The sequence below is a fragment of the Cynocephalus volans genome, chromosome 3 (assembly GCF_027409185.1).
Source record: "Cynocephalus volans isolate mCynVol1 chromosome 3, mCynVol1.pri, whole genome shotgun sequence".
Classification (NCBI taxonomy): Eukaryota; Metazoa; Chordata; class Mammalia; order Dermoptera; family Cynocephalidae; genus Cynocephalus; species Cynocephalus volans.
Window position 1 is genome coordinate 67743064 of NC_084462.1, and position 15299 is coordinate 67758362.

The 15299-nt window shown below is 34.4% G+C and overlaps 1 protein-coding gene across 1 annotated transcript in view; it reads right to left on the reverse strand.

Annotated features, from left to right (window-relative positions):
* ARIH1 (ariadne RBR E3 ubiquitin protein ligase 1) overlaps positions 1-15299 on the reverse strand; it is a 107600-nt gene that overhangs the window by 57740 nt on the left and 34561 nt on the right. The window contains exon 2 of the mRNA XM_063089214.1: positions 9464-9531. Within this exon, the coding sequence (XP_062945284.1) occupies positions 9464-9531 (68 nt within the window). The remainder of the gene's footprint in view (positions 1-9463; positions 9532-15299) is intronic.

A 15299-nucleotide genomic window follows, 5' to 3' on the forward strand; every position in this document is an offset into this window, starting at 1 on the left:
AAAGATGCATCTGGATTTCAGACATGTTAAAGTGCATGAGAACTATTAAGCTCCTTGAACCTGTGACACTTATGTCTTTTCTTACCCATTGTATCTTCAAATATTGCCTCTGCCCCATGTGCTCCTCCCTTTGTAAGACTCAATGAGACCTTCTCATTATATCCTCTACAGTATTTCTTAACACCTGTATTTTCTATCTTTCAGTGGATATGCTGAATGCTGGGTAGTTTTTTGATCTAATACACTAAACACTCTTTAGCTCTGTCCAATTTGTTGTTAATTCATTGAGTTAATTTCGCTTATTCTGTTTAGTCACAGAAATTCTATTTTCAGATCTGAATGACAGATCATATTTTCCAGTTCCCTGGTGATAGCATACTCATTTTAGTCCAGGTCTGACAATTCTAGTATCTTGAGTCCCAAAGGTTAGTATGTTTTAATTAGAAAAACAATTTAAGGAAATAGTTTGAGGCCTAGAATAGATAATATTTTTTCTACAGAAGATTTATATTTGATTCTGTAAAGTGCTTGGGGACATTAACTGTCTGGGACCATCTTAATTCAAGTTCAAAGCTTGAGATTTTCTGGGCCATCCAATTACATGAAGATCATCTTCAGTCTTACATTAGCTGATGTGCCCAATCCTCAGTCTCAGTGGGCCTAGTATTCCAACTTTTCCCCCCACTAACCAAAGGGCCAACAAATCTCACAGCTCCAGTGTCTTAACTTCCTTTTCTGGATCAGCATATACTTCTAGGGCAACACAGACTGGAAGGCTTGGCTCATTTCTCTAGATTCCCAGACTCTCTGAGGCCTTTACCATATAATTCCTATCTTTCTAATTCTTTGATTTAATTCTTAAAAAAAGACATTTCAGTACTTCATCTAGCCTTTTCTATTAGCTTTAGTGGAAGAATTGGCCCAAATTACCACAAATTTCTCAGACACTCCTATACTTTCTCTCAGTTAAAACTCCACTTTTACACCTCTTCCATCTACCCTCTGCTGTCAGTTCAGCTGTCATCATCCTAAGTCAGAACAATATTTTCCTTTTACCTAGATTACTGAAATGCCTTCCCAAGTGGTCTACCTGCCTCCAATTGGCTCATATCATGACTAGATTTTTTTTCCCTGAAATAATGCTCTTATGAGTACATCACATTTCTCCACAAAACAACCTTCAAGGCCTTCTCCATAAACAGAAAAAAATTCCAAATTCATTTGCTTAGAATTCAAGGCTCTCCAAAATGTGCTTCCTATTGAACATTTCAAACCATTTCCCCTCTGTTCTTCATGCTCTCCAGCCACTCAATCTCATTATTTCCTTAAACTTTCTCTTCCATGGGCTCTATTTTCTAAACCTGAAATGCCAGTGTTCCCATGTTCCCTGCCCTTCCTAGTCCAATAAAATGCTACCTTATCAATAAATCTTTTCCCACCTAAATCAGAAATAACCTTTTATGTATTACCATAAAACTTTATTTCTAAGTACTGTGGGAATAGAAACTATATCACACATTGTTATGTATACCCCTCATCACCAAACCCTTGCACAATGTCTACACATAGCTGGTATTAAAGAACGGATTTAAAAAAACACTTCAGATGAGGTAACTAATGGAGAAGACTACTCCAAGTTCATGCAGAAAATAAATGGTGGAGCAGGGATCCCATGTTCTTAACCACTGTACTATAATGACATGATTCATCTGCCTCTTTCTATACCTTGCTTTTCCAATAATACCTGAATTGTTTGAACAGGAAAAATCCCACTGTATTAGAGAAAAATAGTGATGAATGCCATCACAAAAGCGAGGCTTCTTAAAAAACAAATTTACTTTCACATCCCAGAAGTTAATTATGAAACAATATATTATTACTAATGTTGCTAACTAAGAAAGCTCCATGTTGTTATAATCACATACAAGAGCTAACTCTAGTACCTATTCATTAAATAGGTATTACAGTTTCAGAGTGAAAAATGGAAAGCTCTTTGCAACACAGTGCAGGAAAGACCAAAATCACTTTTCAGGATTCTTTGATTATACCTGTCCATTAAAAGTAGTAAGTTTTCAACCACCAGTATTTTTCCTCACCTCAACCATGCCTTTTAACTCATTAACACTCATCTTATATATTATAAACAGAGCTTTAAAAATTTATCAAAATAAACCTCTAAGAAAAGAAATAGATATATGAGTAGGAGAGAAGATACTGACTTTTTCACTTGTTACCAACTATAAAGGAGTTCCATTTTTGGTGCATTACTTCTAAATCCTACCAAAATGAAATCTGATGTACATTTGTGTCATAACTTCAATAAAATTCTATTGCAAAAAAGAAAACCTAGAAATAGGTGAATTTAATTAAAATACTTACTAAACACTGACTATATATTAGGAATTATGTTATGTGCAGGAATACAAGATAAGATAGTTCCTGCACAAAGATCCCAAAGAGAAGGAGTGGTGCAATAATCAAATGTACATTAAAGAGGTAATGATCTTGGGAAATAAGAAAAGCCATCTTAGAAGCTTAAGTTGAGTTTTGAAGGACAATTAGAAGACAATAAAGAAGGCAAGTCAGCACTGGGCCAATGATAGCACAATTCCAAAGATTCTCCCTAGAGTTAACAGCCTACATTGATATTCACAGAAGCTCTGTGCCAAAGAAAACACACTTGTGAAGTTGAGAGTGCAAAAATAAATTTGGTGACCACCTCAAAAGTTTTGCACTACTAAAATGTAATATGAGAACAGAAATAAAGATATAGAAATAAAGAGAAGATACCAGAAAGGTAGACAGAAGCTGGATTATTTTTTCAAGTCTTCCCTTGTCATAAAAAGAAGGGGAGGAAGGGGGACAACGCAGGTTCCCAATCTCTCCTGCTAGAAGGATTCATGTCCAGCAAGAACAGGGAGACCAACAGTTTATCAAAAACTTCATACTTGAAAAAGGTTCAATGAGGATTTGTTCTATCACAGGGGTAAGGAGATATCTAGCTTTCAGAAGCTGTAACAGCAGAGTTACGTACTAGTCTTGGTGTCACATGCCCATATGGATGATATGAGCTGAGATGCCTGTGCCCAATGGCAGCAGAAACAGCACCTCCACTAAAATAGCTTAACACTGTGATTTTGGCATTTTCCTGGTTGCACAGCCTTCACACCTGATTCTCTATCTGTAATGTCTTTTTAATTAACCTCTTAAAGTTTGTTTTACAACTAAAGGAAAGAAAGAAAAGGTTCAAGAGATGACAGATGAAACAATGCAAGCAATATGCCACAAAAACTTTGACAGTATCAAAGCCCAGATGGAAGGTTTGACAGATAGAGTTGTTGCTGCCGTTCTCTGCTGTTTTCCTTCATATGGAGGAGAATGGGAAGAAATCTAGTAAACAGAGAAAAGTCTACTTAATTTGTAAAACAGAAATTAATCCTCAGAGTTGGGGAGAGGGGGGAAAGCAGAAGACTGGGAAAGAAAGAAAATGGCAAAGGTCTGGAAAGCTGCTATTTAAAGAAGAGACCATAAAGTTAAAATTGTCCTTTTTCTACCAGCTCCCTGTCTTCACCCACAATTTATCTTTAAGAAGAATAAATCACATTCATTTTAAGGGTCAGGACAAATTTGCTTAAAGTGTGGACTAAGAAATAAAAGGGCAAATAAGAGGAATAACCAGCAAGGATCCATTTATACCTCTATTGCCCTCACTGGACTATGACCTCCTCCTGCAGGGTAGGAACCATGGCTAACTGATGAATAAAATAAAAAGAAACATTAATAAGCCTGGCATATGGAAATGAGGAAGGAAAATAAAGAGAAGAAGAAATTTAAAATACTTCATAATTTGACTAGCATAAGGTTTAAGTATGTCAAAATAAATAAAAATTATACCAATTAGGAAGCAAGATTTTTTTAAAATGCTATGTAACAAACTTTATTGATTATATTGTCTACTTTCTCTTGTAATTACTGGAGTCCTAAATAGTTATAGGATTACCATATGGGTGACCTTCATTTTTATACCTAAGAATGGGGGAAGGAAGGAAGCACAGTGTCACTGAATCTAACTCTATTTACATTCTAAGTTTCTTTTCATTTTCCAAGGGTATCGAGGGAGGGAGGGGGCCTGGGCACTTGAACTTTTTTTTAAAAAGTTCTCAGGTGGGCCAAGCCCGTGGCGCACTCGGGAGAATGCGGCGCTGGGAGCGCGGCGACGCTCCCGCCGTGGGTTCGGATCCTATATAGGAATGGCTGGTGCACTCACTGGCTGAGTACCGGTCACGAAAAAGACAAAAAAAAAAAAAAAAAAAAGTTCTCAGGTGACTCTAATGGGCAACCACTTCAATGGCTAATCAGCTGATTCTCTTGGGTTTCCTAGGTAGATGATTATATTATTTCCAGGTAATTTCTCTTCCTTTTTAGCCTTTATACCACTTATTTAATTCTCCATGTATTGTTTTATTTATCAGAACTTCCAATACATTCAAATGGTGGTGACAACCATTACCCTTGTTTGATTTTAATGAGGGTGATTCTAATGTTTCAACATTAAGTATAATTTTGCTGTAGATTATTAGTTGATACCCTTTAGCAAGCTGAGAAATTATCTTCTCAGTATGCTAAGAACTTTGTTTTTACTAAATCATGCATGAATGCACAATTTTATTAAATGCATAGCTGGCATTTACTATGATTACCTTTGATTTCTCATTAATCTTTTAATGTAGTAAATGCTATACATGAAAAATTTTTTCCCCAATGATGACCTACTCTTGCATTTTTAGGAGAAATACTACTAGACCATTAATTCATTCAATTCAATTAAGTATTATTTTATTTACGAATTCAGTAGTTATTTTCATAATAAAGATGGTTTTCTCATGCTGTCATTGTCAAAATGGAACCAGGGTTATTCTGATTTGTCTAACATAAATTAAGAATGTCCTACCTTTTCCTACATAAGATAATTTTCAATAGGAACTGGCAGTTTCTTGAAGGTTTATTAGATAGAACTTCCCCATAAAAAATCATTTAGTACTTTTCAGGGATGGAGGGAGGTCTTTTATTATATTCACTACACTTTTCCGTGGTTATTGGTTTATTCTATTTTTGTACTCCTTCTTAGGAAGAGACAATTTAAGTAATTTCCATTTCTAGCTTTTGAATGTATTGGTAAAAGTGGTACACAGTATTCATTTATAATTTTGAAGTATTTTCCCTACCTGTAATTATGCCTTATTATTCCCAATGTTGTTTATTTGTGCCTTCTCCCCCTTCTCCATCACATTTGCCAAAGTTTATTTCCCCCCTTTAAAAAAAAAAAGAAAGAAAACTATATTTTTGGAGCAATTTTAGGTTCACAACAAACCTGAGAAGCCACAGAGTTCCCACATACATCCACCCCAAAATACGCAAACCTCCCCCACTATTAACATCCCACACCAGAGTAGTGCATTTGTTACATTTGACTAACATACACTGACAAATCATTATCACCCAAAGTACATACATAGTTTACACTAGGGTTCACAGTTGGTGCTGTGTGTTCTATGGGTTTAAACAAATGTATAATAACATGTATCCACCATTATAGTATCATAGAGAATAGTTTCACTGCCCTAAAAAACCTCTTTGCTCTGACTATTCATCCTTACTCCCCTAAACCCTGGCAACCACTGGTCTTTTTATTGTCTCCACAGTTTCACTTTTTCTAGAATGTCATATAGTTGGAACCATAAAGTTTGTAGCCATTTCAGATTGGCTTCTCTCATTTAGTTATACGAAAGGTTCCTCCATGTTTTTTCATGACTTGATAGCACATTTCTTCATAGCACTGAATAATATTCCATTTCTGGATGTACCACAGTTTATTCATTCACTCACCTACTGAAAGAACATCTTGGTTGCTTCCAAGCTTTGGCAATTACGAGGAAAGCTTCAAGAAACATCCTGCAGGTTTTTGTGTGAACATAGTTTTCAACTCGTTTGGGTAAATATCAAGCAAAATTTGGTGGATCGTGTGGTAAGAATACCTTTTGTTTTGTAAGAAGCTGTCCACTTTCTTCCAAAGTGGCTATACCATTTCGCACTCCCACCAGTAATGAATTCCTATTGCTCCACATCTTCGCCCACATTTGGTGGTGTCAGTGTTTTGGATTTTGCCATTCTAGTTGTGTGTAGTACTATCTCATTATTTTAACTTGAATTTCCCTGATGTTGCAGGATGTGGACCATCTATTCACATGCTTATTTGCCATCTGTGTTCTTTTGTGAGGTGTGTGTTACATCTTTGGCCAATTTTTAAATTAGGTTGTTTGTTTTCTTATTGTTGAGTCTCAAAAGTTCTTTCTATATTTCAGATAACAGTCCTTATTAGATATGTCTTTTGCAAATATTTTCTCCCAATCTGTGGCCTGTCTTCTCATTCTCTTATTTCCCTTTTAAAAAATTCATTTCGAAGATCTATTTTTGTTTATTTGTCTTTTTTTTTGTTCTTTATTTAATTAATGTCTGCTTTTATCTTAAATACCCATTCCACTTTCTTCAGGTTTATTTTTCTAACTTCCTGTTTCAAAGGCTTGGTTGGTTTTTTACCTCATTCTCGTTTTCTAATAAAGACACTTAAGATTGTAAATCTCGCGGTACCTCTTTTCAGCCACATCTCACATTTGTACTCTCATTTAGTTCTAATTATATTAGTGTAAGAATAGTTAATATGCTGAGAGAGACAGAAAGAGATTGTACCCAAAAAATAAGAATAAAGCTATTAAAAAGAATAAGATGGACAGCGTTGAAATAAACAATTCAAGACAGCTAAAGAGCAGAATGGATATAGAAAGAAAAGCAAGTGAATTAAAAGATAAACATGAAGAATTTTCACAGAAAAGCATACAAAGAAAAGATGACAAGTACAGAAGTATTTTGAAAACAGAAGACATGAAAATCCAGAAGTTTCAAGATGTGACTAAACAAGAATTCCAGAAAGCATCAAGAGAATGGAGAAAAGATATACTGAAGAAATAACAGCTAAGAATGTCCCAAAACCAAAAACACGAGTCCTCAGACTTGAAGGGCTCAACTGGATGTTTTCAAAACTGTTACCTAGAAATATTACAGTAAATTTCAGAATATTAAGAATTTCTCATATAGGACTCAAAGTTTACCACCTATGAAATTTAACTTAAATGATTACAGGTTATATTTCAGAGGAAAAAAGTAAATATGGAAAAAACTGTGGAATGTAAGAAACAAACCAGGAAAAAAAAGTTAAATACTGTATGTAGACAGTAAAAAAGCTTAACATCAAATGAAAAATATGAGTATTAACTACTTATAAAGGTGACAGGAAAAGAGGAAAGGGTAGAGAAGAAAAGTTTGCTACAGTTTTTGCCTTGTGCAAGGGAAGGATATAAATACTTTACTAAAAATTGCTATAAACTTTTTAAGTACATATGTACAATTTATAAGAGTGACCGCAAGAGAAACTGAAATAGAATATATCACTTTGAAATTATTAGAGGAAAAAAAAAGGGAAAATTTGATGAGGTCAACAAAACAACCAAACAGAAAACACGGTAAGTACAAAGCACAACCTAAAATGGCAGTAGTTAAATCTAAACATTAGTTATCAAAAAAATGTGAATGTGTTAATCTCAGCTATTAAAAGATATACTTATGATTAGTTTTTTAGAATTTAGATTTTTAAAAAATCACCTACATGCTCTTTACAAAAGATACACTTAAAACCAAATAACACAGGAAGACTATTAGAAAGGAATAGATAAGCCAGTAAAATGCTAAAAAAACCAAAATAAAACCCAATGAGGCAGTGCTAATTAGTAGACAACATAGAATAATATGTAAAAATCATTAAATGAGATAAAAAGATAATGCATATTGATTTTAAAGACGCAATTTAAAGATTTAATTATAAATTTTTAGGTGCCTAATAGTTTATCTTCAGAATATATAAAAATAAAAACTGAAATTACAAGAAACTGAAGTTCATACACTCATAGAATTTCCCCAGAAGCCTAATTTTTAATTGATACTTGCCACATTTAAGTATAATATTTAAATGAAAAATGCGTTTAGCAGTGTTATAGGGCAGAATTCAGAATGTCTTTGGAGAAATACATAAATATGTGACAGACTGAGTAGGTAAGTCTAATTCACTAGAGGAGTTTCAGATGTAAACAATGAAAACTTTTTCCTAGCAGAAATATTATATAATAAATAAGCCTGAAAGTAAATGTTACCAAAATTATCAGAAACACTACTGACTTCAAAAAAGATGGTCAGATTCATGAAATGAAAAGGGGAAAAAAAAAAAATCAAACGAGTCAAGAAGTATTTTATCCTTCATGAACCCTGGGAAAGCTGTATATAGCATGCATTTAAGACATAAGCTGTGGAATACAACAAACCTATGTTTGAGTGCTAATCCTTGTGTCACAAAACTGAGATAAATAATTTAAGCCCCAAACTTCAGTTTCCACATCAATAAGTGGGGTTCAAAATTTCTAGCCCCATAGAACTATCAGGAGGGCAAAATGAAATAATGCCTGACACAGAAGGCTCGATAGTTGACAGCTATTACTGTCACTATTAAATTTTAGTTGGGGTGCATGGTGTGTGAAATGGGATAATACTCTTGGTATTATATAATATCTGTTTTATAAAGCCCTCTCTGAACTTTAAAACCAAACAGGAAATATTTTCCATTTATTTCTCACAATATTTGAGTTCTCAGTTCCCAACAATTACTTGTAATTTTTTAATTAAAAATTACTACTCTACTATCTTAACAAATGCCCCAAATTTCCAACCTAAGGAATAGAAAAAGACTAAGAATGGCATTAAATACTGTCATTCTCCAGTCCCAATAATATTTTCTCTTTTAAAACTAGAAAGATTTTCAGAGAAAATATAAAAAATAGCCAGTGGAACAGAATCCTGCCCTGCAACCAGAGAACCAGTCCAAGTAGCTAGTTTGGTGGGCCACGTAGCTAGTTTGGTGGGCCACGAAATCCTGAACAACTTCCCCAATTTTATTTTTACTGAATAAATGTCATTAATATGCCTAACATAGATTTAAAGGTTTAAGAGTAGGAAATCTTTTTAGGTAATTAAGGCCAATCCTATTCATGTGCTCTAAAAATGTATCAAGTGCTTTTTTTCCCCAACCTATTTTTAGTTCTTATTACTCAAGAGGATATATGTAGAAGAAATTGAAGCAGAGCTTTCAACTCACCTCTAAAATAAAGTAAGATTAAGCCAAAATTCCCATGTTTATTGCAAAATTTACAGATGGGCCATGCAAAAAATTAAAGTAGTTACTACCTTCACATTGGTTTGTTCACATACTGGTATATAAATCAATTCTTTGCTTCTTGTAAATTCAGTTCAACAGGTTTTCTGTGTTATTTCTAAATATAAAGCTGACAATGTAGTTCCTTACCTTTCCATTAGCTTCTCTTTATCCCAATTGAAGTGGCTAAGGAGTATTCTTGTGATAGTTGCTGGATTCTAAAGAAGGAGGGGGAAAAAAGTCATTTTGAGGTAATAGCACTTCATTGACATTTAGCAATTCTAGGTTAAATTTAAATTTCCATAATACACTTCCCAAATTTCCTTTCCTAGGATATTTTTGTATTTCCCTAAGGAAATACAAAATTTTAATTATAAGATTAAGATTATTTAAAAATAGTTTGCCATATTAATATGTCAGGTTTCTGTAGGATTCAAAGTAAGCCAAAAAGAAATTAAAAGAAAACTAAATTAATGTATTAACACAAACACTAATTAAAATTAGTTATTTTTTGCATTTAAAACTTAGACTGCCACATCAGCATACTACGTGTAATCAATAATAATTTCTAACACCTTATACATTGAGTAGTTCAAATAAGTCCAAATTATTTTTAAGTCAGAGGGTACCTCAAAGATATTTCATCAAAATGACAAAACATCTATACGATGTAATAATTTATAGTGTGTAATTTTAGGTTGCTATTTCATTTCTAGAAGGAAATGAAATAAAACCAAAGTTTACTACCCTATCATTCTGTGCTGTCACAAATATCTTCATTTCCCATAAAACTACCGAGCTTATTATTTGGGTACAGAATTTTAACTTAAAACACAATGGGGTATAAGAGATAATCAAAGCCTGATTCATTCAAAGATACTACAGCTAATCACGATGTTAGAGTGAAAATCAAACCTGAGTCTGCTTATTTGTATTTCATGTATAATTTTACTACATCAAATGACATTTTGAAAAAGATCTTTGTGGGGTAAAACTACTTTTATTTCACCATAGTTGGACCATGGTATTATTTAACTATTGATTTAGTTAGAGTAATCTTGTATAAAAGTATTGCCATGAAAGAAATGTCTACTAATTCTTCTCAACAATACCACTGGTCACAGAAAAATTCACATACACTCATGCCCCCTCTCCACCCCCCAAAAAAGGGAAGGATGCAAACACTCTTACCAGCCCACCCAGGCACATTTTGCTAACCTATCTAGGTATTCCTTACTTCTTGGACCCAGACCTCCCTCAAGAATCCTTCCTTAACACAGCATTCCAGATAGACACCTACAAGAGTTAAGATGTGAAAAAAAAAAAACTATTAACTGATCCTAAATTATAATATGTTTAGTTGTACAAAATATGTAGACATTGTCATCTCCAGCACTTTCTTAGAAATGTGATTAAACAATTTAAAATATCAGAGATTGCTAATAGGTTTTTGCAACAGGATGTGCCTACAAATGAAACAGTCATTAACTTAGATTCGACCATATTGTAAAATAAGAGCAATAATCCTGTCAATTAAGAGAATTAAGTATAATGAAATTCACTAGAATTGTTTGACTTTAACTTTGTGGCATCCAGTACATTATATCTGCCCCCCTTAGATAGGGTGCTTGGGGAAAAATGTTTCAGGAATTGTTAAAAGTCTTGCAAACAGGAAAAAAAAGAAAGGGGAAAGGGAATGACTTGATGTTGCCAGTGACTCTTCTATGTCTGAGTTCCAGTATCAAACATAGGATCCCAAACCTGTGACAGGTAAAAATCAAAAATCACTACAGAAAGTTTTCTTAAAACACAGATTCCTAGGTTCCACTCCATATTTTTATTTAATAGGTTTGGAACAGAACCTCCCCGAATGTGTTCATTGCCAAAAGGATTCAGAAAGTCAGATCAGTGGTCCCCAAAAGGTGAAGAAAATATGACAATTTCTTTCCTATATTTTAGTTCATCCTTTAAACATTTATGTGTATGTATATATATTTGTTAGATAATGTGCCCACTACATTGGCAATTCATGCTCAAAAATTTTCCCAACAAGATATTACTGAAAAATTTTTTGCAGACCACAGTGGCATGATAACACCAAAATATATTCTGCCAGGGCTCTAAGCTACACGGCAATATTTATTTCACAATACTAACAAGATAAATATATTTTGGCCACTATTTCAGTTTGGCTGGCTCAAGTCATTTATGTGCATGCATACAAGGAAAGGTGATGGGGAATAATACTTATGTATCTATTGTATAAGGGTGCTCCAAAAGGTTCATGAAAAAAATTAAATTAAAAGAAAATACAAATTCTTCCATGAGCTTTTTGAAGACTCTTTGCATACCAGGCCCTGTAGAAGGTACTTCATAAACTCAATTCTCAAAATACTCTGTAAGGTAAATATACTTATCTCCCTTTCTAAATAGAAGAAAACTATGACTTGGATCCAAAAGGTTAGAAAAATTACCCAATCTTATGCAAATGATAAACTGGAACAGTTTTGAATTCTAAACTAGGACAATCTGGATCTAATATTCCTTCCATTAGACCATGTAGTAGAAGAAATATTAAAGATCTTGTTTAAATACTCTCACAAAATCCTTTACATCCTCCACTAAAAGATAATTCAAGGTAGGATGGGAAGGTGAAGACAATGCAGAAGCACAAGGAAGCTTTTTGAGGGACTAAAAATGTTCTGTCTTGAGTGTGATGGTGGTTACATGAGGATATACATTTCTCAAAACTCAAACTACACACTTAAAGCCTACATGTAAATTATGTTGATTTATTTGAAAACAAATCAATCTAACTTGTGGTTCTAGCCCAGATGGAAGTAATAAGCCCACTGCAGTGTCTCTGCCTCCCATTGATTACAACTAAAAACTATGGACAAAATACCAAGTGCAACTAACAGAGCATCCGAAAATTAAAAAGTCAGCCCTCTGTATCTGTGGGTTCCACATCTGTGGATTCAACCAAGCACAGCTCAAAAATATTCAGGAAAAAAAAATTCCACAAAGTTCCAAAAAGCAAAACTTGAATTTGCCGCACACTGAGCACTACACTGAACCCAAGCAGATGAAATGGGTGTAGGCACTGTATCAGATATTATAAGTAATCTAGAGATGATTTAAAGTATACAGGAGCATGTGTGTAAATTATATGCAAATACTATGCCATTTTATACAAGGAACTTGAGCTTCTGCAGATTTTGGTATTCTGTTGGGGGCCCTGGAATTAATCCCCCAAGGCCAGAGAGGGATGACTGTAATAGCTGGCAAACTGGGGAGGGAACTGAAGAAGCACCAATAAGGTGGTAGTATCTTTTTATCTCCTTTATTTCCTGGCTTTGACTCAAGGATAGGCCAAACAGGGAAACTGTACAGTGGGTATGATCAGCAAAAACTGAAATAAGTGCATCTTTTTTGGCCCAGAGAATTAAGGTAAAAGGCTCCTAGATAATATGGAAAGAATATTCCATTTTTTTCCTCTTTTGTCTCTCCTGGCCCTGCCCTGAGTCCAGCCCCAGCCACAAAACTACATTGCTACAGAGTAGCCAAAGAAAACCACAAGAGCCCATCACTCTGGATACAAGAATCAGGAAAGGGACCCCTGTTGTGAAAAGAGTGTGGGAAGGGTGTCCCCATTATGAGAGAGAGAAAAGAGAGAAGTAGATCTCTGTCTGTATATAAACCAAGTCCTGGGCTCACCTGCAAGCTTTTATATGTGGAATACATCCAAAGAATTATACAGAAGAGGCTTTTAGAAGAGAACTATGAAATAAATCACTGCCCAAGTCCTACATCAACCTAAGTGGAAAGGAAGGAGGGGGGCAAATTCAAACATGATGAAGGCTTTGAAAACTGAACACATAATGGAACCATTGCCTATATGAGGTAAGAAAAAACTTGCAGTTATAACCTAACCAGGTTGACTTGTCTACTAAAAAAAAAATTAAAATTAAAAAAATCTTAAACATTCTCTAAAGGATTTTAACAGGACTCAGAATCTCACAACATAATACTCAAAATGTCCAGGATAGAATCCAAATTACCAGATACAACAAGAACAAAAAAATATGGATGATTCTCAGAGGAGATGATAATCCATAGATGCTGACCTCTAGATGAACCAGATATTAGAATTATCAAAGATTTTTAAAGCAGCTACTAAAACCATGATCCATTAGGTAAGGTGAACACCTTAAAAAAATTAAAGAAATTCTTAAGAGAGAAGTATAAGCTATAAAAAAAGAACCAAATGGAAATTTTGTAACTAAAACACAAAATTCACTGGATAGACTCACTATCAGAAAAAAAATGATAAAGGAGTCAGTGAACTTGAAGGTACGAGGAGACTTCAAAAGGTGTGTATAAAAATGGAATTAAAAGGTAAAAATAAGAAACATAAACTTTATTTCTTAATGTAAGCTCCATCAAGTTCAAGACAATTTTGTAAGCAATGATACCAGCCATTTAGTCCATCCCTAAAGTAACGGAGTGTCCTGGCAATTTAATCATGTCAATGCAGTCTTTTTTACATTATTAAATGAAGAGAAATAAGTGTCCTTTAAAGATTTTTTTTAAGATTAGGAAACAAAAATAAATGAGGAAGAGCCAAATCATGACTGTAAGGTGGATGCTTAATGATTTCCCATCGAAACTCTCCCCAAATTGCCCATGTTTGATGAGAGAAATGAGCAGTAGTACTGTCATGGTGGAGAAAGACTCTCTTTAGTAAAGCTTTCCCAGGCATTTTTCTGCTAAAGCTTTGGCTAACTTTTTCAAAACAATCTCATAAATAAGCAGATGTTAACATTCTTTGGCCCTCCAGAAAGTCAACAAGCAAAATGCCTTGAAAATCCTATAAAACTGGTGCCATGCCTTTTGCTCTTGACTGGTCTGCTTTTGCTTTAACTGGACCACTTCCACCTCTTGGTAGCCATGGCTTTAATGGTGCTTTGTCTTCAGGATTGTACTGGTAAAGCCATGTTTCATCTCCTGTTACAATTTTTTGAAGAAATACTTCAGGATCTTGATCCCACTTGTTTAAAATTTCAGTTGAAAGCCCTGCTCTTGTCTGCAGCTGATCTGGGTGCAACAGTTTTGGCCTCCATCAAGTAGAAAGTTTGTTCAACTGCAGTTTTTCAGTCAGAATTGTATAAGCTGACCCAACTGAGATGTCTATGGTGTTGGACACTGTTTCTGCTGTTAATCTTTGGTCCTTTTCAATTACAGCACAAACAAGATTAATTTTTTCCTTGCAAATCGATGTGGATGGTCTAACCGCCACAGGCTTCACCCTCAACATCGTCTCATCTCTTCTTAAAATGAGTTATCCACTTGTAAACTGCTAATTTCTTTGGGGCATTGTCCCCATCAAGTTTTCATAAAGCATCAATGATTTCACCATTCTTCCACCCAAGTTTCACCATAAATTTGATGTTTATTCTTCCTTCAATTTTAGCAGAATTTGTGTTGCTCTGATAGGGGCTCTTTTCAAACTGATATCTTATCCTTCTTAATGCCTCAAACTAGATCCTGTTCAAACATGTCATAACAAGATAGAATGGGTTTATTTTGGTGCAAAAAAATTTATAACCATGCATAGTTTTTTCATAATACACATTTTCCATGAACCTCTTGAAGACTCCTCATTATCAACAGAAATTATCCAATCTTAACAGAGTGGGAAAAAAAATTTTTTTAAATGAACATTCTCATCAGTCAGGAGGGTTGGGGGGAGGAAGAACATATCAAAAGGTGTCAACCTAGAATTCTATATTCAGTGAAAGTACAGTTCAGGAATAAAGACAAAGACATTCTCAGACAGACAAAAAGGAAAAAAAAAAATCCAAGAACTCACTGCAAGCACACTTGTGCTAAAAGTAATGCAAAGGGAAATTTGAGAGAAACCTCGAACTGCAGGAATGAAGGAAGAACAACAGAAATGGTAAATATCTAGAAAGTATTAAAGACT